This window comes from Melanotaenia boesemani, chromosome 2 (genome assembly GCF_017639745.1).
Source record: "Melanotaenia boesemani isolate fMelBoe1 chromosome 2, fMelBoe1.pri, whole genome shotgun sequence".
NCBI classification, from domain to species: domain Eukaryota; kingdom Metazoa; phylum Chordata; class Actinopteri; order Atheriniformes; family Melanotaeniidae; genus Melanotaenia; species Melanotaenia boesemani.
Genome location: NC_055683.1, coordinates 26,492,561 through 26,519,205, shown reverse-complemented (window position 1 = coordinate 26,519,205; position 26,645 = coordinate 26,492,561). Strand labels below are relative to the sequence as shown.

The following is a 26,645-nucleotide window of genomic DNA, read 5'->3' as shown; positions in this document are numbered from 1 at the left end:
GGGTTTGTTACAGAAGCCGAGAGTGGCTGTGCTGAAAAATTCTTCTTTTAAACAGTTGTCTCGGGATAATGAGTTAATTTTCTTGTTATCTCTAAAAAAAACAAGGACCACTTTCTCATTAAGCAGGATAATTTATCTCGTTATCTCGAGAAAGCAAAGTTTGCTTTGTCAAGGTAACAAGATGATTAAAATGGGCTAAAAGCTACTGGTTACCGTGTTACACCTGTCTTTATCAATCAAAACAGACCCCATGACAGCTGGGTAGGGCTAACAAATCTGTACTTGGACCCACCAGTTAAGGTTTTGGGAGAGAAGAAGATAAATAAGCTGTCATCCATGTTGATGAAAAGTCCCCAGTAAACAGTTTGGACAGACAAATATTAGCCATGTAGGCAGTTGGAGAAATGATGCTATAAAAATTGTGCATTATGATCAAGAAACTGGTAGTGTTGATGTAGAACAGCATAGAACAACTTACAGAAGTTTATTACAAGCTGCATTCAGTTGTACTTGGACAACTGAGATTTACCCAGGTAAAGGTATACAAAATATTTGTTATAATTAGATAGTCTATTCTAGAAGTGGCATCTGAGGGGGTTGGGAGTCAGATTTAAGGGGCGTCTTGTGCCAACCAGACCAACCTTCTGTCCTTGCCCTTGAAGAACGACAAAACCAAGACTGGAATGTAACAGCTTTTACTTCCCCTTCATGACCCAGCCTGAGATGGTAGAAAGGGAAGTTGCAGAATCCCAGACTCCCCAGTGTGGCTGTTTACAGTCACTCAGACACACATGCTCCAAGTGTGAGGTCCTGCTTCCTCGAGTCAGTTTGATTCCCACCAGTTAGATGACTTTTCCACTCCCTGGAAAATCTCACATACGCACCTACTTTCTCTTCCCATCAATTAGATCGTGCAACTTGCTGGGATGCTGAAATCACTTCTGCTTTCGCCCCTGTTCCTCTTTTCATGCTGTCGTCTCATCGCCCTTCTGCTCTCTCTTTCTTTCTCACATACACCCTTTTGCTACTTTATTAGGAGCCACACTTCAACCTAACCATCTGTGAACACAAATAGAAAATCCAGGTGAATGAAAACATAAATGTGGTAACGATTTTTACACAGAATCCCTATAAACTGCTGAATTCTGATGAACACAATTCATCTCTATCCTCTGTTGCATTGAGCTTATAGCCACTATGATATAGGCTTATAGTTTTTAGCTTCAAAAGGTTTATCAAGGAAAGAAAAATAAAAAAAGAAATAAAAAAAAATCAAGATTATACTGTTGCTTGGCAACAGGGCAGAAGAAAAAGACTTGCTTCTGGGCAAAATATCACAAGTAATTTGTATTGATTCGATCATTACCACTCTTAGTGAACGAATTATCCCATCACAATCACATGTTAGGGACTTGGCACACAGGCGTTCACTAACACACTCCAAACTAAACAAACAGGACTGAGTTTGTGACAGATATGCTCATGGTCAGCAAGAATTTTTTTTCATTTTTGGATTTTTTTTACTTCCTCTTGCAAAGCTAAAGCGGTTACCTTCGGTCATGACCTGGCATTGCATTGCCTGCTATTCTGATTTAGTCCACTTGTCAGTTATGCAAAGTGTGTTTTGCTCCTTCACAACTGCCTTCCTCTTCCAGTGTCAGTCATTAATCTATTCTTCAAATCATCCATCTCTTTCAGTCATCTTTCTGGCATGGATGGCATGGCCGCAACTCCCTGTTAGGTGGCAGCTAGTGAGGATGACATTTATATATGTAGAGTTTGCATGTCTATGACATCACTTTTGCTCTAACAAGCAGCACCCAGCTCATTGCCACAGGGTCGATGCTTCGGACCTACCCGAACGTGTAAATGCAACATCAGTCATGACAACTTTAAATGCTGCAGCTGCACATCACCCGTAAGGACAACCCTGTCACTGGAGCAGCAGTCAGCAGTAACACTTCTCGTTTTTCTAGGGTGCATACTGCTCAAAAAAAGCGTCAGCAAATTACAGCTCTCTTAAGAGTATAAGAATCAGAATTAAGATTATAACAAATATAGATATTACAATCAACTGTCAAGTTGACTCTAAGTCTATGTGAAGCTTTTAGAGGCCATATACAGATCAGCCCAAAGTTGCCCAACTAATCTAATGTGAACTGATTTTAAACCACATAGTTTTTAATAATTATAGCTTTAGTTCAGCCTCAGGTGAAACAAAAAATTCAAAAGTCTGTCTGCTCACTTTCATGCCATATTCACAATAAACTCCCCAAAGCCCAACCTTTTAAAAAGTTGTTGCTAAAGGTAATTGATTCTGCAGCCTATTTGCAGATAGAAGGGGTAAAGGGGTTTCACATTAAAGGTAACTCATGATCAGTGATGCCACAGATTACTTGAAAAAGTAATCTGACCACTGATTACTGATTACTTCTTTAAAAAGTAATCTAGTTACTTTACTGATTACTAAGGTTTAGAAGTAACTAAGTTAGATTACTAGTTACTTTATTAGTTAAAACCCCCCAAACAAAAAAATGACAATCGATTTTTTTTCGCATATACTTTACTGAAAGTGCATTAGTTACGAATGGTGACTTTACAATGTTTTGCAACTTGTAACTTTTAATTGTTTTTCACCTTCTATGAACATAGTCAGTCTCTTATTAACTTTGTAAATCATTCAGTGCTTCTTCCCTACCATCATATACATTAATTCAAATGAATAACAATAAAATAAAGCAACATCTCTCGTTAAGCATAAGACAAATCTGCATTATGTTTTAAGTTTACACATGAGAAAATAATGAAATAGTAACGGACTTATTAAAAAAAAAAAAATCAATTCGGTTTGGAATAGGTTCTGATGAGGGAAGTGGAGAGGCGGACCTCCCATCATGCACCAGGGTAATAGGTTTCTATATCATATTTTTTTCTAAAGTCATGTGCAGTGAATGATTTGTGTTTGTCGATTTAAAAAAGGTCAAGTTTCAGCGAAGAAAGGTAGCTGCATGCTTACGAGTACATAAAATTTCTGTACCACCGTTAATGAGAAGGTGTGTTGAGTTAGATAAATACACTTTCGTCCACGGCGCTTAATTTCAAATCATATGTGAAAGGAGTGGGGAGTGCCGAAGTAACGCAGGAAGAATATGAAGAGTAACGGTAATTTGATTACATTGTAGGACATCCTAACGCGTTAGATTATATTTTGTTAAAATATGTAGTCAGATTACTGTAACGCGTTACTGGCATCTCTGCTCATGATGTGGACACACCTTAATGAGTCATGGGTAGCTGCACTGTGAGACAAACATCACCACTTAGCTGAAACAGTGGTGACTAAGGTCTGTTGTAATTCTGGGTCCAGTGTGACAGCCTTTAGTTGAACTGGACCGGAAACAAAAATCAGCTTTCTTGAGCTGCATATGCCACCAGGTGGATGTGGCATGCAACAACAAGCACTCTAAAAGACTTCTGGAGTTCAGCAGACTGAACTTTAATCCAGCAATGATTAAGTGGGCTGAACATCTTATAACAACATTCATGAGCAAATATTACATGTAGAAAACTCTCAGCTGCATCAGTAGTCTGTCTATAAGAGGTTCTGATGAAAACCAGCCATGCATTTGTCTATCAGTGAATGTAGGAAGAGAACTTTCCCCAGCTGAGTATAAAATCTACAGTAGCTCACTGATCTGTGTTGGAGGAACTCCTACACACCAGCTGAATGTTAGCATCTCCTCTGGTGACTAACAACTGGCTGAGAGGAGGCAGAACCGGCACTTCTGCTGATGCACCTAACAATATACGCTCATCACAAAGGATAAAGCTTTTACACCCAAATATTAACTAGAGGAGCTTTACAACATCTTACTAATTGTAATTTCAGCTGCCTTAAAGCTTAAATATTCTGCTTTAGTCTGCTTGTCTTTATCTGCATTTCTTTGTGATTGGTTTAGATTTATAAATGGAAAACAAAGGGATTGTTTTTATCTGGTTCCATCACTCAGCTTAATTCCTGATGATGAGCAAGTTTATTTTTAGGGTTTTATCTAGTATGATTGAGAAAGATTAGATAAACTTCACCTCAGCTTTGAAGCTTCAAATCTTTTGAATTTTCATGTCCCACATTTTTTCCCACAAGATGTGTCTGCATGAGTCCCCTGAGGTTTTGTTGTTGCTGTGAAAGTCTGAGCATGTTTGAATGTTAGAGGAGCCCAGAGCTGGAGAAAACCTTTCTTATCACAAAGATAGACTGTGACAGTAGGAGGGCATCATATTACAGGCCAGGAGAAGAATCTATATTTTTCATGTGCCAGTCATTTAGCCAAAGAGGAAGGATCAAACTGAAAGAGATTACACCCATAACCACAGTAACCACACATACCCACAGAGAAGATCTCGCCTATAAAACAGATGCAATTTCCTTTGTAGGTGCACATTTTGTTATGCAAAGATAAAGCATGCTGCACGAAGAGGTGCAGGTAGATGTAAAATGCACGAAAAAGATAAAGACATTTCGACACCCTGCAGCTCGAAGCCTTTGAAGTGAGTCTTGACATAGAGCCGCACCCAACAAAGGCCAAGATAAAAGCTTTGGGGGCACCAGCACCTGGCAACATTAGGAGAGTCCAAAAACATAGTATAATAATCCTCTCATAGATTTTAGACAGTGACTGCACATTTATGTCTACCAGGCTGTAAAATGAACAGATTATCCATATGCATTTTGCAAACATCAACTAGCACATTTGTAACGTAAGTCTTGCTTTAGTGTAAACTGCAAAAAAAAAACAGCTTTGTGAAGTTTTAAATGTGAGTCTTGAGTGTTACTTCCATGCTCTCTCCTTGTCAAACTTTAAATATGCTAAGCAGTCATGGTGCAGGGGCAGAAGAGATAATAGGAGTTGCACTTACTCATTCAGATCTGACAAAGGAGGGTGTCAGGGACAGAGTGATTTCAACATCCTGAGAGCTTCAGTTTTCTCGCACTTCACACTTTCTCTGGAAATTATATAATCGCCAACTGATTCCTCATGTTGCTTTGCAAATAGAAAGGGACCAAGCCTGCAAATGAAGAATCATCCTGTACTGGAGCCAAGAGAAAATATGCTGTATATGCTGTCATTCATAATCCCAAACATACTGTAGCTGGTTGGCTTGTTGTTTATACAGTAGCAGAGAAGAAGACACACACACACACAAGTATGTATGTGGAAATCTGTTATCTGAGAAAAACACATCTCCCTAAATTTCACTTAGTTTATTCTTATTTGTGAAAAGAAGTGTTGATTATTTCCCTCTTTTAACCAGAGCATTAAATGAAATCTTAAAATGAGGCCATAGCTGAAGCATCTATTTTGAGATGCATTAAGCTTGCAAAAACTCTAAATTGCTAAATAATTGAGACGAAGCCTCATAGTCTTCACTGAGCCATCAGTGGGCTCATCACGGCCTGACATCATCAGGAAAGTCATCCTATCGATGATGTCAGGTTTGAATTTCCAGTAGACTGTTTATTTAATAGCAATGAGGCTGTTTGGAAAACTGTCATATAATAAGCCAACATGCCTCAGAGTGACATCAGCTCAGTTTGGATGATGCAAGTTTTTTGTTTCTCATTGCATTTGTTTTTAAGAGTAAATCCAGAGTCCACCATGCTGTCACTTCTGTACTGTGATGCTCAATAATTCAACATGCACATCTTTTTATAGGCTAGCTCATGTGAATACCACAGAGGCCACCTGATTTTTTTTTTAACTCAGTTTATGAAAACTCAACATCCTGTATATGCACCTCACTTGAAAACACTCTAATTAAAATGTGATAAATCGGGAGTAGACCCAGGTTTTAGTCAAGCTCAGTTTTAACTCCAATAGACTGTTTGCAGTATCACAGCTCAGACCACAAACTGGCACCTCTGATTGGCACAGCATAACGCGCACACGTTAGTACTAAAATAACATGCACATACGCTTAGTGTCCTAAAGCGTTTGATAATTGAAACAAACCGTGACTGTCCCCCTCCATCCTGGTGGTCCTGATGCTGCCGCAGGCTTCGCTATCCGGGGATGTCTCTCACCGAGCGCCCGGAGCAATCCGGAAACCCTCCTCCCTTCCTCGTCTCTTCGACCGCCTCCGCTCGCCTCCCAGCCGCTCCTCTGATGCAGGTTCACTTAGACGTGTTACTTTTCAGCTTGTTGCTGTTTTGTTTGCGTCTACTTGCCGTTTAAGGTTCAGAAGCGAGTGTGTTGCCGACGTTGGCCGGTCGCTTAAGCGCATTCAGAAAAGCCCCTCCCGTCCCTGATGTGATGTCACGCATCAACTCAGCGTTAACTTTTGCTCCGTAGTTTTACAAGTAAGATTTACGCCCAGTCCCCATAAGCACGAGTTATAAGAACACGATTTGAATCACTAGAAGATGGTTTAAAAAACTTCCAACTTTAAGTCTAAAGAAAAAAAAAAAAAGTACATGAATTTTTTTCTCCTAAGATTACTTGTGATCTCTATAAAATTCTTAATGCAGGTCTTAACTGCAAAAGACCAAATTCGGCTACCAGGTGATAAAGGACTAAACTGAATGAGCAAGTAGAGAAACCTTGCCTCTGCACATGTTATAGAACAATTAATATCCACTCATGAATTAAAATTAGAGGCAGATTAAGCCGATTCTGATGTTTCCTGTTGGCTATCAGAAGAGATCTATATAACTTTGAGAGGGGGCTAAACAAACTAGGGTGCTGGTGAGGATATTCTGTTTGCCATCAACAATCACAGACAGCAGGGCAGTGGTGTCCAAACTTATCTACCCTCTCATCAAAACACTAACCAAATTAATATATTTTAGAATAAACATTTTTAATCTTTTAAGACTTCTAGACAGTCAATAACAAGGTCAACTTAAACATACAGGAGTATATGTAATGATTTTCCCCCACTTGAAATAAGACGGGCTTGGTAGCTTTCTTGCTGTAGCTCTCTGTAATTAAAAAGAAATCTGATTTTTTTTTTAATCTGCATTGTTGTAAAGAACTAAATTAACTCAATTCTATAACTGTGCAATGTTAAAAGCAAAACAAGGCAGAAAAAATAGTCAACTCACAAAAGTCACAACTTTATTGCACCTTTTTTCATTAACTATAATGTAAGAGCCACTTTCATTATGAAAGCTCTCTTTCCTGGTTCAGAAAAGTGGTGCAAAATACAGAATCATCAATGCAAACATGTGAACTGTCCATTCGCCCTGGTTGGAGTTCCTCTGTGCCACCTTCAGAGTCACAGTCAGTTTTCACAGCCGACAAACACGTCCCACAGAATTTTTGCTGCTGTAACCTCTTGTACTGTACACACAATAGTGACACAGGGAAGGTGTCGAAGGGAAAACAAACAACTCTCTTATACACAAACCAAACACATTTTCTGATAAATTCTTGAGTTAACATTCACTAACTAATCTGAGTATTAGTAGCAAATTAAAGATCTGTCTTTATTCCTTAAATTACATATTTATAACATTAAATCCTAAATTTTTTAACAGCCAATTCAAGGCAACATCTTTAGAATGAAAAGAAATGCACGGGCAAATCTTTACAGCATTTGAGGGAAACACAGGTAGCACAGGATGGACTGTACAGTCTTCTGCAGTGGCAAAGCAGTTTGTTACTTACAACATTTGATTTTCAAAGCATCTGTTTCCAGAGTTGGTGGCGGATGTTTCCTTGGTTCCCACACCTAAAATACTTGGTATAAAAGAGTTTCTACAAGATGTACAAGATGCAACATGGTAGTCCAGGTAGAAGGCCAACAATGAAATGAAACAACAGGGGTTTGATCTCAACACAGGTAAAGATTAAATACAGGAGGTTTGGGTTCCTGAGTCTCAGCCCAGTTTCTAGATGACCAGCATGACGGCCAGAAAATTGCATAGAGATAAAAAAATAAAATAAATTACACAGGGAAAAGAAATAATTGTGTGGCAGTCCCCTTCTGACACAGTGCCTTATGTGTAAAAATCAAACCCTTTTTTATTTCAGTACACTGGGGAAAAGTCTGTGGGGAGGTTTGTTGCAGAGAATGAAGAAAAGGTCCAATCCCCAGACTGGAAGCTTGTGAAGAAGAACCGATGTGATGCTCAGTTTAACAGCTGCACTGTAGAAAATAATTTCCCCGGTTCCGGTTCCCCTTTAAAAACCCCAAAATCTACACTGTAAATGCACCTTGCACTAGGAGCTATCTGAAAACAATCATTCACACATAAATATACATGTGTCAAGGCTTGTATGAATTAGACCGTTTCATTGCAGTCTATTTTTAAGCTAACTCATTTTTTATGCTGTGTAAGTATGCATATTCAGAAAGTGGCAAATTAAACCTCAATTTTACCAACAATATGCAGGCAAAATTTGGTCCTTAAACAAAAGCCATGTGGCACAGATGCTGCAGTAAGATGAAAACAAGATTGGGAAGAAAAGGGTATAAAATAAAAATATTATGAAACTTAAAAATATAGATGTTAGTGAATAAATGAACTTGGATTTTTATAATTTGGTATAGAATAACATAAGAAGGTTTAAAAAAATTAAAAAAACAAAAAAAACAAAGGTCACTTTTGCACTAACTTGCAAGCCTTTGTGCCTGCAAATACAGCAGTTTGCTCTGAATCAGGCAAGCTCCTCACAGTTATGGTGCATTTTATTTCATTATAGCTTTTAGAGCAATAACTAAGGCTTAAAGGATGTACAGTAAACATGACATGGATGTGTATGGGTTTTCGGTTAAATATCGAATAAACTGGGTCACTCATTGTGACAGATTAAACAGAGCTCTAACATGTCAAATCCAGTGTCAATGAGGCTGTTTTAGTATGCAATTTAATGTCATATATGAAGGCGCTGCTGGTCAGACTGCCAGCGTACAATTCATGGCACATATCTTACTCTTAATTCTGAGAAACTGAAGTAAATAAAAAATACAGTGATGGGGAAAAAGAGAAAAGAAGCAGAAGTGTGGTATACAGTATTGTCTTGGTTTCAAGTCAGAAAGACCACAACAGCAGTCTTGACTCTCAGCGTCGAACTCCAAAAACTCTCTTCCCTGTGGGTGTTACTGACCACTTGTTCTTCCTGTCCTGGATCTTCTGGAAGATGCTGCTGCCACTTCGCCACTTCTCTCTTTTATAGTTCTTCACTTTCTTTACCTGAACATTTAAAAAGGTATTCAGGTGAAACTCACTGAAAACAATGATTCACAGAACCACAAATTAAGACGTCTTGTGTTTATTTTCCCCCTCACCTTTCCCCTGTCAAAGTCTTCATCCCACTCATCGATCACAGTATCACACATGGCACTACGAACATCTTCAATGGCATCTCTGCTAATAGCAGAGACTTCACCATCCCAACTGAGAACTGAACGAAAAGCATTAATTTGTTTATGTATTCAAAACCTTTTTTTTTTTTTTTTTTAAGGGGCAATCACGCAAATTTTCAGACTCAAACATCACTTTGTCTCTCACCGTTGGCTCCGTAGGCCTTATCTGTGGCATTCTTGAGTAGTTCTTCCACCACCTCACTGGTCTTTTTTCCATCCCAGGATACAGGAGCTGCATGTCTCACGGCATCTCCTAATGCACTTCCATCAGCTGCTGGCACCTGGCTGCGTTTGTAGCCGTCCTTCACCTGGCTGTCCCACACTACTACCGGGGCTGGAAACCATCAGAAAAACAGAAATAAACAGAGCTGAGACTTCATCAGAATTTACAAAAAGTAATAAATGATCTTTTAGTAAAATAACAAAAAGTTGCTGCAGACTAATTAGGGTAAAATAACTCAATTTGATACTTGAGTAATTTCAGTAATTGAGAACCTCAAGTTTGTTTTAAAAATGAAAAAATAAATGAATGAATCAAAAAAGAGAAAAAAGAAAAAAAGACTAGAGTACTGGGTGAACGGGGACATGATATTGTAGAAAAACCAGACACTGCCAGATCATTATTTCCATTGAAAAATGAGACTCGTGAGACGACTTATATTAGATCTTTGTTGTTTGTTTAGGAAAGGATTAATCACTCAGGACTGACTGGTGCTGCGTAGATATAGTTTGTATGTTTAATGCCATTTAATTCAATTCACTGCACCAAACCCCACAGAGATATTCCATCTGTGTCTGACTGAGGGATCATCATTACTGCTCCCTTCCTGAGGAGTGAAGCCATTTCCTCTTGCAACACTGCTGTCAGTAGTGTAGAGAGGAGCAATGTTTTAAATGCTGCTGAGAGATGGAGGCTGCTTGACATATCTCTAATCCATTCTAAATTTCCTGTCTAACCAGGAGGAAAAAAGGCTGCAGGCAGGGTCCTACTGACAGGAAGTGACTGGCCAGGCCAGTGGCGATGGGATGGGCCAAATTGCCTTGTCTTTCTTGCTGTGGGGAGGAACAAAGTAGGATTGAAAAGAAATGTTGACTGACTCCTGCACATTCAAGGAGTCTGAACTAGCCTGAGATTCTGCCGTCATTGGCACCAGATTAATAAACTGACCCACTTCTCAAGTCTGCTGTCTCTTTATACAACCAGAGGTCCTTTAAGATTTTTCACATTACTATTGCACGTTTATGTTGCAGTAGAGGCTGAAATGATAAAAAGATAAATGTTATTATCATAAATGTATTTACATATAGATGTTTGTATCATTGGTAAGTTAATTTCAACAACCAGCCAATTTACATGGCTGTTGGCTTTCTTACTGCAGGGTTGAACACTACAAGTCACACTTTTTTTAATAGTTTGGCTGGTCCTGCCACTTCTAGTCAGGTGTGACTTATTTAAATTTAACATGCTTTTAAATGTTAATTCACACTGACTGACATGAACTAAGGTGTAAACATGACCGTTTACAGCCAAGGAGGTGCTCTAGGCCTGTGATAACCATGGTATATGCTGCTCCTGTACCATTGAAAAATGAACTAAAACATTAACTTAAAGACAACTGAGAAAGACTGCCAAATGTGATGTACACATTTTCATACTTTCTCAGCATCTCAATCAGCTGATCATTAAAGTGTAATAAGGAGAATGGTTCTCCCTCAGTTTAAAAAAAATAATTCTGGAGGAAACCCTGGTGTTACATTAACATACTGGACACACATTCAGCCTGTTGTTTCCTGTGGTATTGTACAGTTAAACAACTTGCCTTTCCAGATTAAGTCCAGTGTGACTTTTATTTTTCCTCTTCATGACACATTTTATGACTGATGCAAGTTAAAGGTCCCATATTATGCAAAATTCCCTTTTTAATGGTTTTGGAACAGTCATACTGGTCCCCCCGCATGTGTAGGAGACCCGTAAGTGTGAAACTCTTTCAGGCGCTCTCTCTCCCCCCTGCTCCACCTCTAGGGAAGTAAGCGCTGAAATGAGCTTGTTTGAAAGCGTGTACGTTATGACGTCATAAGGGACAATAACCACTCCCCACAGAGCGATGGACCCGTCTACCGGCTCTCAAAGCCCGCCCTCTAAAAATCACCTAGCGCCCAGTGTTTTTCCCTCTTCGGCAACCCTCGTTAGCGGACATGGCTAAGCGACAGAAGCACTGTTCTGTTTGTGGCTGCATAAATGAACACGAAAACGTTTTTTTACTTCCATCCACTGAACCCACGAGGACTGAGTGGATTAATTTTATTTTTGGAGGAAATGTACCCGGAAAACTTCCAAAGGTTTTGCATGTCTGTGGCCAGCATTTCAAAGAGGACTGTTTCCACAACATGGGGCCATGGAAAGCAGGCTTCGCCAACCGTTTGAAGCTGAAGCCAGGTTCAATACCAACTGTCCGTGACACAGCTGGAGAGGTAAGAGCTGGCAGTTATTTTATCGTTTCGGCCTTATTAGTCTGATAGCTTGAAAATATATTAACCTGTCAATCACCTCATGACGGGCGATGCGATGGGCGGAGCCAACAGCTGAGCTGCTCCACCAGGGTTCCGCCCACCATAAACGGCACATTTCTGAAGCTGCTAAAAAGAGGGAGGTGAAGAGAAGCCGCTGCACTCAAACTGAGGGTCGATTTGTCCATACCATGGCGGAAATATTTCATTTAGATATTAATGAATGGTCTCAGATTGGGAATAAAGTGTATAATATGGGACCTTTAAACTCCAGAGCGAGTCTGGAAAATATGGTATATCTTTTACAAAAATTCACTTTGCATCATCTCTGGGTTTACCTGACTGTTGACCATGTATGACGTTCATGTTCTGCATGCATTTGCAGACATGCCTTTCATTGTTACCATAAATGTTTCAGTGTTGACAATATGTACTGTTTGCAACAGCAGGTTAACACAGCACATTTCTACTACCATAATGTGCAACAATAGCATTGTTACAGGGCTCCACGCTCTTCACTGAAGTTTCCCTGGCATATCTAAACATGTACAATAAGTCCACATTCACATACCTGTGCTTGGTTTGCCGGTTTTATTGCTTTCTGTGGTGTTCTTTTTGGACGGTCGGTCAGCTGTCACAGGCTCATTATCAGCAGGCTTGCTCTCCTCTTGAAGTTGCATTTCTTCTTTTAGCCTCTTCTTTTTCATTTTTAATTTCTTTTTACATATTGTCAAATCTCCCCTATCATTACTAATGTCTGCAGTCGTTATTTCAGGATTCCTGTGGGGGGGGGGTGGGGGGGGGGCATTGGATAAAAGTAGAGGTTTAAAAAGCCATGAAGCTAATGCAACTGCTTAGCCTGCACTTTCCTAAGCAAATAAAATATTCATTGAAAAGAATACCTGATGTACACTGCTTTATGAAGAGTCATATATATATAAAAACACAGTAAAGAAAGCACTTCTTTCACACACTGCAGTCGGTATTTAGCACAAGTTTGCTTCAAGCTTTAGTAGGTGAACAAACAGCTACTCCAGATAACTCAAATAAAAAGACCACATGAAAACAGAATTATAAACTTCTGCCTACTTTTCTGGTACAGAGCATGCAGATGTTTCCTGTGGAGCTTTCTCTAGATGAATCATCTTTTTCTTCTTTTTCTTCTTCTTCCTTTTTTTCTTTGCAGAGTCCTTCTCCTGTTCTTTCTGATTTGATTCGCACTGCGTTGGGCTCGTGGCAGATAACTGAGGCTTTTGCTTCGACAGTTCGGCATCTAAATGAGATGTTAGGTTCCATAAGCCACCCTGACACCAATCCTCCTCCTGACTTGATGTGTCTAAATGTGATGGGACGCAATCCCTCTCTTTCATTTTCTCTCCATCTTCACTCTCCCTCTTTCGTTTTTTCTTTTTCTTCTTGCGCTTCTTCTCACTTGCCGACTCCATGGCGCTGGACTGTGTGAAGGGAGCCGAGGGTGTAACTGACTCTGTGTCGCCTTCCACCTCAGAATGCCGTCGCTTCTTTTTCTTCTTCTTCTTCTGACCGACTTTTTCAGGTGAAGAGCCTAAGTCTGGCTCTTGAGTCGCAGAGCTGAAGGTATGGAAGGTCTTGGGACTCTTTGGGCCTGGGCTGTGAAGCCCGTTGGTTTTATGAGAAAGGCTGGCATTTGGTTTTTGCAGTGTGGAGAGAAGGGACTGTTTCTGTGGAGATTGCTGTAGGAAGTGGATAGAAGGTGATGACTGAGCTTTAGTTGAATGGAATGGGCTGAATCTGGAGAGAAAGCAAGAAAAGATTAAGAGTGATAGAAAAAAAACAAACAAAAAAAAAAAAAAAAATCAAGCTTATGCTTCATACCTGCAAGTGGGAGTGGGCGTAGCAACAGTGAGAGGATTAAACTGATTTTGATGCATGGGGTCACTGAACAGCTGGTGTGGCGAATGGGGCAGAACATCAATGTTGCTCGGACTCCGGCTGCGAGCCTGCAGTTATCGACATAAATAAAAACTTGGTGGTCTAAAGAAAATAGCCATGAATGAGACAAAAATAAGGAAAGTCACATGAGGAAAAGGGGACATTTGAGGGGATTGCAGGAAAAGATGGAGGGAGTAAAATAAAGAGGAAAGGGTATGGCAGAGAAGAATTAGAAATGGTTAGAAAAAAAGAGAAACAAAAGAAAAGGAAGACAAGTGCTAACGTGGTTGATTAGACGGGTACACTGGAGAAATAACGCATCACAAAGCAGAAAAACTAGCTGAAATTGAAGTTTACTTGCTGTCATAAAACTACACACTAAAATCTGGGGTTGCAAAGAGGAGTGACACAATTGGAATCCAAATTATCACGAGCTTTCACAAAAACAGGAAGTGGTCTGTCTACTGTGGGGAGAAGTTTACCTTCTTGGCTGACAGGGCTAGTTTCTTGGCAGGTGGAGGTGACATGGTGCTGGTGGTTTCAGAAGTGATGTTGTTGATGGCGGGTGGTTTTATCTTTGCCGTCTTCTGCTCCTCTGTGCTCTGAGAGCGCTCCACGCTCCTGGCTGGAGAAGCCAGGACACTGGAGCCTTTCCGAGGAGTGGAGGGAGTTTCTCCTACTGGAGCACTCTTGGGACCAACAGAGTCCTGTACAAAAGATTTTGGGCTGTGAATACGCTTTGTGCTTCTACAGAACTGAAAATGGCTGTTATACACCTGCTTAAATCCCATGGGAAAAAAACAAAAAACAAACAAACAAAAAAAAAAAAAAAAAAACAAACCCAGAGGTAAAATAAGCAGAACAAGTTTAAAGTCCAGATGCCAACCTACTGGACTAAACATTCAGGCCAAAACTATTGTAGATGCTGCAGCATTTTAGGTAAATATCCCACATTAAAAAATAAAAATACCTCTTTACGTTTACCCGCCATAGAAGACATACTTAAACAATATTGTTATATACAAAGTCAAAGCATAAAAACTAAACTCACACATTTGGTAAGTCTGAATGCATTTTTTTTCCTGCTGAAAGATAAACATGGTAAGATTTCAGCTTTTGATATTTAACACTGTACATCAGATAGAATTCCACTTTAGATTTTACATGTACTTTACTTTAAAAAATCCACAGCCTTAGAAAATACTCCTCAGTACCAGTGTCCCATATAATAAATTACCTTTATATTAATGTTAATATAATTTAATACTTTGATAAACAGTGTTCTGGCTATAAAATTTGTGAGGTTAGCTAAAAGCTTTAGGATTTATATTCCACTTGACTTTGAGTTTCAGCACATTTTTGAGACAGCAGATGCCCGAGTTGTCTTGATTAAAATAAATTAAGTTGTGTTTTTTTATGGCGTCTGTACCTTTGAGTCTGTGGTGTCAGCAGAGGACGAGTCAGACAAAGACTTATATGAGGTAGAAGGTGCCATGCCTCTGCCCTCGCCACTTTGTTTTTTATCCCCCTCCGTCCTGCTGACCCCGTTATTGGAAGGGGTCGGCGTGGTGCTGCGAGGCTGCACCTGGCTCTGGGGTGAGGGCTTCTTCACCTTCTTGAAAGGTTCCTCGATAACCGTGGGTCCACCCAGCAGCTTGGATGAACCATTGGAGGATGATGTCCAGTTGCAAAGTCTGGGCTGTGGTTGAGTGCTCACACCGTTCCTGGAAACGGGTAAACCCAAACCACCGTCCATAGACTGGATCTTGCGCAGCTGTGCAGGCTCAAGTTTCTGTCAATCAGAGTTGAGTTTGACTAGAAATACAACAACTGATCAAAAGGTGCAGAAATAAACAGTTTCACAATTTCAAACAATGTTTTAAGCTTGAATCTAAGCTCTTCTTCTACCTTTGTGACCTGCGGGGAGGAGAGAGGTCCATTCAGGTTGGCCCTCTTTATCTGCTCTGATGAAGCACTATTCTTCCCAGAATGCAACATCCCCTGCTTGGTGGTTTGCCCATCTGCATTCTTCTTTGTCTCTGGGATCCTTGATCATGTAATTGAAACCACTTTAATAATAAATCCAGGAGGGAAAGACATCTCTTTTGATCTTTTGCAACAACATCTCACCTCAGGTAGAAAAGCACATAAGCCTGCTGGTTCAAGACCACTTTGATATTACTCGAGTGCACCATCGAATCATTCATTTGGTACCACTGCCCGTTACTCGCCTAGAATGGACAAAGGATGAGAAACATTCAAAGTAAACCCCCAGAAAAAGCATATTAAATGTTAGTAGACATATTAAAATTGCATAATTTTAGTCACCTTTATGTAACAGTAGTAGTGGCCAGCATGGCAGCTGTAGCCAGAATGCACCAGGACAGCATACAGGCCGTACATAACAGGGTCACCGGAGCTCTGAGACATGTAGGGCCGAATGTTCAGGAATTCTGGGTAACCTACATCCTGGAAGAAAAAAATAGATGAGAGAGAGGGAAAGTTAAGAAATGCAGAGGAATGGCATGTCTTTTATAAAACAACCAAGCAGAGAATTCATCTCTGACCTTTGTTATTTTTCCTCCACTGAAGTTGGCAAACCTCTTCAATGAAAGGGTTAGCACGTTAGATGTTCGATGGACGGTGAAACGCTTGGTGGCCGGCACTTTCTTTTTGCACCTGAGGAAAAAAGGATTCAAGATCATCTCACATCTGAATAAATGTTGCTTTTGAAAAATAATCAGTTCTTGGATATTTTCAGAGTAAATAAATTAAACTCACTTGGCGCACATATAGGCATTCTCTCCACTTAAAACATCTGGTTTAACAAACAGCTCCAGGGCTCGCACTATGTTTGCTGCTTGCTGCAAAATGAAAAGAAAAAAACAGAAAATCACCATGATGTTGCTGCACCAAACTCACTCAAAATATCAGTTTTTTTTATCATAAAAATAAATATTGTGCGACATACCCGTATCTCCACAGCAATGTCCAGGTAAGGGTCGTATGTATCTGACACACTTTTACAAATGGAGCACTTCACTGAAAGACGAGATGAAAAAAGATATGTGTGGCTTCTGTGGATGATGCTAAATAGATGCAGCCTGTGCAGCCAAACATGTTTGTCAGAAAAAGCTTGAAGGGGAAATCCTTTCACATTTAATAATCACTCATTTCAGACTTGACTGCCAGTTAAGAGGACAATGTGACACTTCATACAGTAGAGATTATAATTTGCTTCTTAATCCGAACTTGATATCATGAATTGCTTTTGCACACAATTTAGAAGATCATAAACACTAATAAGCAAACAGGCAGTGGGATTTTTTTTAATATGGAGGCATTTGTAGCTGGGAAAAGCCTCAGATAAACAGCACTACCATGGTTAAAGTATATCTCAGAATATTAGACCCAATGAGCCATTTCCTTGACAGTGACATGGCTTGTCTACAGGAGAAATAGGTTAATAATGCAATATAAAAAGAACAAATGTGAGACTTTACACAGTGCTGGAGGCTGACATCTGTATGATAGAGAAAAAAAAAGTTGATACCTCTTGACCTGAGGTAACCTCCAAAGATCTGGTGGACCAGTGTTGTGGCTTGTGTCTGCCTATCGAGCCTAACAAGAGGAAAAAGAAAAAAGGCTGTTAATCACAAAATTATAAGAACAACAAATTCAGTATACACAAAAAAAATAAGACTAACTTGGGGTAGCCGTTGAGACAGGCTTTTTGCATGGCATCGATGGTGTAGCGCAAAAACTCATGGGCATCCTCTTGGCTCCCGAAGCGAAAATGTCTGGCAATTTCTGTGGGAGACAAAAGTGCAAGTTAGATTTTGTTACCAATTCAGTTTGAAAGAAATTAAATGTTTTAGGCCATTTAAGAGTGAGGTTACATCTTTTAAAAACTGAAGACAGCATGTTATTTATTGCTCAGTGGATTATGTTGATTACACTACCCAAACCTTTAGTTATGTAGTATGAAGGCCTGGGGTATCATCACTGATTTCCTAAATCGTTTCAATTTGATTTTGATTAAATCTGTTTTGATTCGATATCCATTCGTTTACAGCTCATTGTGTAACACTTATTTTTCTTGAATATTAAAGACCTTCTCAGATAACTTTTTATCATCATGCATTTCTGAAATACCACAACAATGCAGTGTTATTATGTAACGATGGTAATAAACTCTACAAAGAATACTGGATCCGTTTTAAGCCGTAATACGACATAGATTCAGCTTGTTCAGCTGTGCGTGTTCCCACGACGACCGCTATCTGCGTAACACTGGAACAGGAGAAATGCTCCATCTGCTCCTTACTGGAGAAGATGCTTCCATCTTCAGCTGCCTGACAGAATTTTTTAAACTCTCACATTTTTTGTCCGATTTTCAGCTGGTTGACGTGTTTTGCAACGCGAGCACTCCGTCCACTGATGGAAATGGGGTCACCTGTGTGTGTGCGCTCACTGCCGTAGATAGAGACAGCACCTATGACATGCTGTCATGTAAATCAAATAAAAAAAACAGACTGTTTATTTTTGATAAAAGGACGAAGTGTAAACCTGCTCCAGAGGAAAAGTGACTTTAAATTAGCATAATGGATTAATTTCGAAGTATGTATGTGCGTGGCAACATTTATAACACTAACACATAACACTTCCTGTTGCTGAATGTGGGGGCATCCGCAGTCTTAGTGTTAGCTGCTAACGTGAGCGGTAATACACTGCTAATAGTTTACAGGTGAATGTAATCCACACTGGTGATTGAAAACATCTGAATCTGACATTATCTCGGATTTTTAATGGAAGCGACACAGGCAACCAGTTGTGTGTATATATGCTAAGATCATATGTCAAAATAATAAAATAAATAAATAACTGATCTCAAAGTTTTATGAATCAATATTGGATTAATTAAATTTGAATCGATTCAAATCAATCGATTTTTTAAACCCGGCCCTAGTAGTAAATAATGACCAACAAACTTCCTTCAGAAAAAAATTCTAATCTAATCAAACAGTCTAACCGAGGAGAACTATGTGAAATGCTACATATTACATGCTGGAATATCAGTAAAGTAAAATAAATTAACTTTTATCCAGACAATATATGCCGAAGTTCACAGAGGAGTCTTTAATGGCTACTTAAAGCTGACCTCTAATATCAGTACCCCATCAATCTCAAGCATGCAGCTGAATGATGATCCTTTAAAAAGCTTATGGTCAGTAACATCAGCGACAGTCTTGCATTAGAGCAAATGCAGTCCCTTTGTGATTTCCTAATGGAAAAAGAGACTGTAAGCTGGCAGAATTCTGATGTGGTCATCACCACATTTCCAGCACAGCATCCTTACGCACCAGAGATAACTGAGTCACATCGGTGTGGGAAAAGGAATAAGACACCATGCACTTATAAGCAATTCCAGGCAGTCAGAAGAAGAAGAAGAAGAAGAACAAGAAGAAGAAGAAGAAGAAGAAGAAGAAGACGACATCTCCTTGGAGCACATAAAATCTGTGGGCATTTGATTTATGTGCTGTGCTTTAATTTAGTTTATGAAACCCTGGCTGTGTGGTCCTGGGGCAATTCAACAATCGGCTGCAGTGAGCTCTTTTCATTTAAGGCTATATTTATATTTTTAGGATGTTTTTCTGTGAATAAGATCATAATTTATACAATATGCCTTTAGACAGCTCCACATTTCTAGCTTTGGGTGAAGACATGAGCAGGGTGTAGAAAAGTAAACACAAGAGAGTACTTCTGAGTGCTGGTGAATGAAAAGAGAGGCAGGTAGCTCAAATATTTTTGTGCTAAAGCTGCTCCTCTAAACCCGCAGTCACAAGGAGACAGAGAGGGCATTGGGGAAGGAGGGAGGGAGGAGATGAACGAGGGAGGGAGGACCAGAAAATGAGGCACAAGAAGGTGGAGACATGATTGCAGCAGCATATAAGGAAAGAGTACGCAGGTATGGAGGGAAGGGACCAAGCTGCAACGAGACTAAAGCACAGCGCTTCAAGGTGCAGCTCACACCTCATCCATACTGTGGATAAAAAAAAATATTCATTCACTACCTGCAGTCTCACTGCTCCACTTATGCACTGCAGTTACTGGTGGTTGTTGTCACATGGGAAACAGTGACAAGTGTGGCGTCACTGTGGCGCTCTTTATTCAAACTTCAGGTTCTACTGACTCCTGACGCCATCTGGCTCCAATCTAATGAGTCAAACTGCACAGACAAAATCATGTGGTGCTGAAGGGAGGTGGTCTTACTTTTGAGGTCTCTGATGAAGGAGACAGGCTTAATGGCGTTGCCTGTGTTGGCAAAGGCTTGGATGATGTGGTTCTGCATTACACAGATCATGCAAAAACCTGACTGGTGACCTGAAACACAAACAAGAGGGAGGACGGAAGCATAATGTTTCTATCAGTACTCTTTCTTTTCCTAAGTGAATTTTAAACTACTGCACAGGAAAAACTACAGCTGGGGCTGCATTGTATTAGGAAAACATGTGATATGTATTTTTGTTAAATACTGCAATGATGATGACTTGCCAAAGGGAAACGGTCATTTCAATATATGATGCAATCTCGGGTATGTAACCAAGGGTTGTATTCCACTTCTGCACATGTGCACAGCAGCAGAACTTCCACTAATTGGAATGCAGCCTTTATTAATACACCTATGCTTTTCCTATTTTGAGTCAAAATCTCTTTGCGATATTGAATTTGCACATATGAATATTGAAATAATCATTTTTCATATATTGTGCAGGCCCACTAACCTAAACATTAACCCATGAGTGGTCACTGTAACAATCAGCTGTTTTCACTAATACAGAAGTAACATAGAGGACAGCCAAATATTCAAAATCAATAATTTCCAACTGATCTCTCTGTTCCTAAACATTTCCTTACCGTTAGTGGAAAGCATCACTGAGTTAGGGAAAAGTTGAAAGGGGCATTAAGTTCAGCTGTGCTACAAAGACAATCCGACTGCTATTATAGTTAGGCTGTAATTTGGGTTTGCAGTAATTAAACCGTAGCAGTTCCAAACAAAGACAACAAACAGTGTTGTCAAAAAAAAAAACTAAAAAAAAACACGATTCTCAGATACTAAATCGATTTTAAAATTTAGTATATAATTAGATATAGTTAGATATTAATTTGCATGTGTATCTATATTTAAATGCCACTTTGAAATCTGCACTTGTTTACTCTTCTCAGTCAAACTTCTCAGTTGCAGTCAAATATTAATGCCTTTTAATGTAGACTTTAGACAAAAACATTAGAAAAGCTAATCTTTTAAAATATTTTTAATTAATTTAGTTTTAAAAAGTAGATAGTCTTAACTTGTTTGTTTTATTGTTAACTTGATCTCATCTCAAGTACTGTGAAGTAAAGGACTGTAATTAAATAAGGACACTAACTAGTGGTTGAAGTGGCTTTTTTTAGTTTAGTTTTTTTTTTTGCACCACAGTGAGCAAACAGTCCGACAACACTATTAAGACTGTATGAAGACTCTGCACAAACTAATACAGCTTTAAAATAATGCATTTATTAAGCTGTTAATGTTTTTTTTTTTCCTGATATTTATTCATATATTTTTGCTGCATCATTTGGATTGTGTTGTTATTTTTATGGAGTTCTGACTTTGATTAAAATAATAAATAAATTGTTCTCAATTTTCCCATCATATATAGATGTGTGAACTAAATTTGTTTGATCTTTCTTTTTCTAGGATGTTTCTGAGCAGCGACAACTACACTGTATGCTGAAAATCCACTGCTGAACTTATTTCTTTCAAACAGGTACATAAACCTAACACTTACTAAGCGAATATTAACATCATAATTAATTTATATTCTCATGAAAAAAATAAGCATCACTATAAATAACAAATTAATCACTTGTCTTTGATGTGTCTCATTCATACTGGAATAAAAAAAAAATCTAAAATCAGACTGATGTCATAAAAAAAAAAAAGAGAAAGTTATTGAAAAAACAGCTGTTTGGTCCTTATCTACACACGGGCCCTTTAAGAGTTATTTTCTAAGCTGTGCATGTTGTGTTCAGAAGAATGCATGTAAATGGTAAATGATAGTAAATCTGGAAACAACATTCAAGTGCACGAGTTAAGTACTCACAGGCACGACTGTGCTCCTTTGAGAGTAAGTAGTTGGCAAGTGGAGGGGTGTAGGTGAGACACTGCACGGTGGAGTTGAGGAAACAGGTGTTGCCAAGGTTGTGGAGGCCAGCTCCCACCCTGTACACACGCTCCCATTTCAGAGTAAGCTTGTTCCCTGGAAAGAGCATCTTCTGAGGGGCTGGGATCCCATCACTCTGACCTCCAATCACATTTTCTGAGACTGAAGGAGAGGGAACACACAAAGATAGTATCTTAGGACAAAAAGGGAAAACACTGAAAATATCAAACCATGTTAAATGTCTATATTTGAGAGCTTACCTTGCCTCTTTATTTGAGCAGGTTCTGGAGCTTTCTGCCCCATAGCACCCTCAGTTCTGGGATTGAGGATCACATATTTGTTCTTCAGGCTGTCCAGTTGATAGGAGAAACCCTTGCTGGCAGGCTCAAACTCTATTTTTTGCAAAAGGACCTTCTTGGCTGAAGAGGCCAACAGTTTGTTGAGGTCACCCTCATCACTCGTCTCCTTTCGACCAGGCTTTAACGCCTCCTTGAGTTTATCCACTATCGGCATTGTTGGGGCATCACTGCAGAAAGAGACGGTCATTGTAACTTCACAAGCACGTGTCATCTTCTTACATAAACACTCCGCTCAAAAATCACCTTGCAGCGCTTTGACTGTCTTTGTGCTTAACAAGCCCGGAAATAAATAAATCTTTGGTTCAAACAAATCCTAAATTAGTCTCTCAGCTAAAAACATTAAGTGCCTATCAACATGTTTGTCTGGGCGTGCTTCAATAGGAACTTCTCCAGGCTGCATTTCTTGACGTTGCCTCACAAGTGATGAGGACAAAGCGCATCTGAGGAGCCAGCTGAGTCTTGGCAGCTGTCCCCACAGTTATGTAACATAGGGTTGGGGATTGTATAGAATAAGAGAGGATGAGCATTTAGAGTGCATCAAAAGATGCAAGCAGCTGCTGTCAAGTCCCCCTAAACAAAACATTAAAAAAAAAAAGAAACACTTCATGAGTATTTTTTATTTTTGAGTGATACGAGGTATCCAAAAGAAATCCCAGAAGGCATTAGCTGCTTTAAAATAATAAAAACATGTGCACTTTTTGTCTGGTGTTACTTTAAAGACAGAGTGGCTGAGTGAACTAAAAAGACAGTTTGAGAGCAGACACAACGTGTACCTTCCAGAACAAACACTGATCTATCAGAGTAAGTGAATGATTGTTTCTTTTTCCACAAATATAGGTTCAGAGCTGCTGACTGAAACCCGCGGTCATCCTTCATTCATGCTCCCATTTGCTCTATTTACCCATGTAACTAAGATGCTTTAAGTGCAAACCTTTGTATAATAAAAACATGAGATGTAGATGTTTCAGGGCTACAATAAAAGAAGCAAAAGGCACAGATCTCCACGCTAATCAGAGTGGGCAGTGACGTCAGAGAGAGGAAGGGGGGCTGCACATGCATTGTATGCACAAGGACACACTGACCTTCCCATGCTGCTGATACTGATACTACTAAGAACGATGAAGCCCACAGGGATGAAGCTAACTGCAGGGATGCAACTGCTATACCAGGCAGATACATGGACCATAACATGACATTCAATCAGATTATATCGCAATAATTAACCATATATTGAATACACAGCACACTGAAACTTTCCACTGTTTGCTGGTGTTTGTAATGACTCACAGGGATAAGTCATTTCAGTTCATCTCATTAGAGAGTCTGGTTCTTTTTTCTTCATGTATAAAATGAAGACAGTTGTTTCTCAGTAGTGATGTTTATAAATTTAATCAATATTTCCTGAAGCTAACTATTCATATCCACGTTTAAATGCAAGATTACGGTGTGATCAGTAAAACAAAGCAAAATATCAACATAGTGTGTCATATAAAATTACCCACATTGAGTACTGCATAAATTTTCTTTACACAGTCCAGCTAAAGTATTCTCTTATCGAAGTGATGCCTTTAAAATTCAGATATGTAAAAGTTTGATGTGAAGGCTCAGTAACAGGGAATCAAAATAAAACAAGTCACTTATTTTATACTGTGCAGCATAATATTCACATCAGCTATGTAAGCAACTGTCCATTTTTATCTGTACCACTATTAAGAACTTGTTATTTAGAGACCTATGGAGACTAAGGCTGCTGCACTTAAATTTTACTTCACAATTCCTAGTCATACAAATATTTTCATGCCACTTCTTTAGTATAAACTTTTCAACAAATGGTGTACATTTCTTATAAAAAACTGTTTTTCTGTATTTTAGGCTTTTTAAATATATTCTGCACATCTATTAGGCATAAATTCTATCAAATGGTGGAAAATAATGTGGATATGGGACATATTTTTCATCCGGCTGTTAATGCAGGCAAATGAAGGAAACAGATTTTTTAAAAATGGTTATTCCAAATAACTACAATTAATATTAATATGTTATGTTGTTAATTGTGACAGGTCAACTGAGGACAACAGGCTTATAGTTTTTATTGCAATGCTGATTTGGAGGATGTCTTATACATGTGGAGCAGATAGTATGATGAAAAAGGTATGTCACACCACTCACTCAACAAAATTGTCTAACATCTTTTACACAACAGATTGACAGGCCTGTCCATGAAGAGCTTTACAGGCACGTCATAACCCACAAATCAAAAGCAATTCTTATGTAACACATACAAAAACATTGTAGCTTTATAAAATCTCAAGTCATATTGTGTCTAAAAACACAAGAATTTTCTATGGTTCAAGTTAGGATGGATCCAAACATTTATTTTCTTTCTTTATCTTTCTAGCAGTTGTAAGTCATGCCTATGTTGTCAGCATACAGTAACCTGTTTTATAGAAATGTTTGAGTATATCTAGTAAATCTTATTATTGCTAACATTTGATTAAAATAAGAATAGCTAAAGTTAAAAGTGTAACTTAAACAAGTTTTCAAAATGTTTTTGATTGTTATTGTACCAATAACAGAGCAGCTGTCATGCAGGGTGCTTGTCTGCCACCTGGAGCAAACTAGGATTCAGAGTCTGGCACAAAAACACTTTGCTAGGGGCCAAAGATCAAACCACTAAGCCTGAAATTTTTTTCTGCTCTCCTGTATTACATCACAACAATGAGCTTTCCATCTGAGGTAATGTAAACAATAAATGAAATTACAGATTGAGCATATATTTTCCACAAATTATAAATATATTAATTGTAGAATATGGATTAGACCTAGTATGAATTGTTTATTACTATATTATGACAATGGATGAAACACCGAATCTGCAACTATTTTGCTGATAATTTCCAAGAAAACACTTTTTACACTTTCTTATACATTTGGATTTCCTGGCATATAATAAATAATAATATTGAGATTTCTGTCTGAGTTGGACATTGAGAAAAAATCTGATTCTATCCAAATTGTGGTGTGCGTTTTAAAACTTAATTTAGAAAATGACTTGCAAATGTAGAACAGTAAATGAACGTGCAGAGATTTTGGATGTTTCATGTACAGTAGGCCAGACTGTCTAGCTCTAAGGTTGAAGTATAGAAACAGGCCTACAACTGTTTAGAAATTATAATGGCTATTGTCTTATGCAATGTTTACTGAAACAAACCATGCTAGTGTTAAGAGGACTACCTACTTACTATCGAAATAGCAACAGTCTCCTACAAAAAAAGGCTACATCCTTTAGAAGCTTTTAGAAGCACCCCAATGCATTTAAAACTACTCTTTAACCGGAAACTAAAAACGGTGATCTTTATACGCTGTTCTTGAAGCAGCACCGCTGCCGTTATCTTTTCCAGTTAGTTTATTTAGAAAGCTAGCATGCTGCATTGTTTCACTGATTTTTAGTTCGCGTGGTTCATTTAATTTTTCGTCACCCCCTTGGCCGCCTGAGCAGCTGGATTCGAAGACATTACGAAGCAGTCATTAAAGCTTACATGCTAGGTTGCTAACCTTGGTCATAGCATTTTAGACCTGGAATACTTAATTTTTTTAAACGAAAAACAGTCAATTTATATTCACTACAATTCTAAAGTCCTCAATTTTTGACCATTTCTACTGTCGACTGTTTCACAATATGCCTCTAAAGGGTTTACAACAGCATTGACAATTAGCCCGCAAGCTAACTTAACGTGGCGACAGTCTTCTTCAATGCTGCAATGTGGGGTTAGCATATCCGAATACAGGTGGCTTACAATCTCCAACTATCTTATCTCTTTCAGTCTGACGACAGCAGTTTGGACACACACAACCAATATTATTTTTTATGGAAACATGCGTTTATATACCCACCTTGCGTTCGACCAGGCAAAATTATTTTATCAATAGAAAGGTCTGCTCCCTCAGCTGAAGCTATCGAGACTGGTATTTTCGCCCATGCTGCATTATGAGAGGGCGGCAACAGCAATAACAGACAGGTATAGTGGACCAATCACAGAACAGGTCATGCCGTAACAGAAAGATTCAACCAATTGGCGCTTAAAGTGACGTTGCGCTGTCGCCAGAGAACCACACGTGACTTTCAGGCAGCGCTGTTTACCATTGATGCAATCGGTATGATTAATGTTAAACAGTTATTAATGTGGCAACAAAGAAGGCCGATATATGCAAGATTTACATAGCTGAACTGAAACTAAAGTGATTTCTTAAGAATTTTAGTCGCTTTCCTGAGGCGTTTTCAAAATTTCTT

The 26,645-nt window shown here is 38.9% G+C and overlaps 2 protein-coding genes across 4 annotated transcripts in view; both read right to left on the bottom strand.

The window, feature by feature from the left end:
- The window catches only part of cyth1a (cytohesin 1a), a 36,590-nt gene extending 30,382 nt beyond the window's left edge, over positions 1 to 6,208 (bottom strand). Inside the window, exon 1 of the mRNA XM_041997583.1 lies at positions 6,012 to 6,208. Within this exon, the coding sequence (XP_041853517.1) occupies positions 6,012 to 6,030 (19 nt within the window). The 5' untranslated portion in view covers positions 6,031 to 6,208. The remainder of the gene's footprint in view (positions 1 to 6,011) is intronic.
- Positions 6,209 to 7,098: 890 nt separating this feature from the next.
- On the bottom strand, positions 7,099 to 26,349 carry usp36 (ubiquitin specific peptidase 36). 3 transcript variants are annotated; one of them, XR_006011885.1, is made up of 21 exons: positions 26,249 to 26,349; positions 22,256 to 22,521; positions 21,936 to 22,157; positions 20,062 to 20,172; positions 17,496 to 17,598; positions 17,342 to 17,409; positions 16,760 to 16,830; positions 16,570 to 16,652; positions 16,356 to 16,467; positions 16,117 to 16,257; positions 15,919 to 16,019; positions 15,697 to 15,835; positions 15,218 to 15,580; positions 14,271 to 14,495; positions 13,732 to 13,856; positions 12,967 to 13,647; positions 12,449 to 12,657; positions 12,146 to 12,158; positions 11,190 to 11,262; positions 10,542 to 10,626; positions 9,617 to 9,703 (listed from the first exon to the last, which is right to left on the bottom strand). XR_006011885.1 is itself a non-coding variant. In XM_041997405.1 (20 exons), exons 2-20 carry the CDS (start codon positions 22,506 to 22,508, stop codon positions 9,065 to 9,067), a joined length of 3,444 nt encoding a protein of 1,147 aa, XP_041853339.1. In that variant the 5' UTR covers positions 22,509 to 22,521; positions 26,249 to 26,349; the 3' UTR covers positions 7,099 to 9,064. The 3 variants fall into 3 exon arrangements, 2 of the variants coding, with proteins under 2 accessions (XP_041853339.1, XP_041853346.1); XM_041997405.1 differs by lacking the exons at positions 10,542 to 10,626; positions 11,190 to 11,262; positions 12,146 to 12,158 and adding exons at positions 7,099 to 9,196; positions 9,292 to 9,407 and having other exon boundaries at positions 9,515 to 9,703; XM_041997412.1 differs by lacking the exon at positions 10,542 to 10,626 and having other exon boundaries at positions 9,620 to 9,703.
- Positions 26,350 to 26,645: the final 296 nt, after the last annotated feature.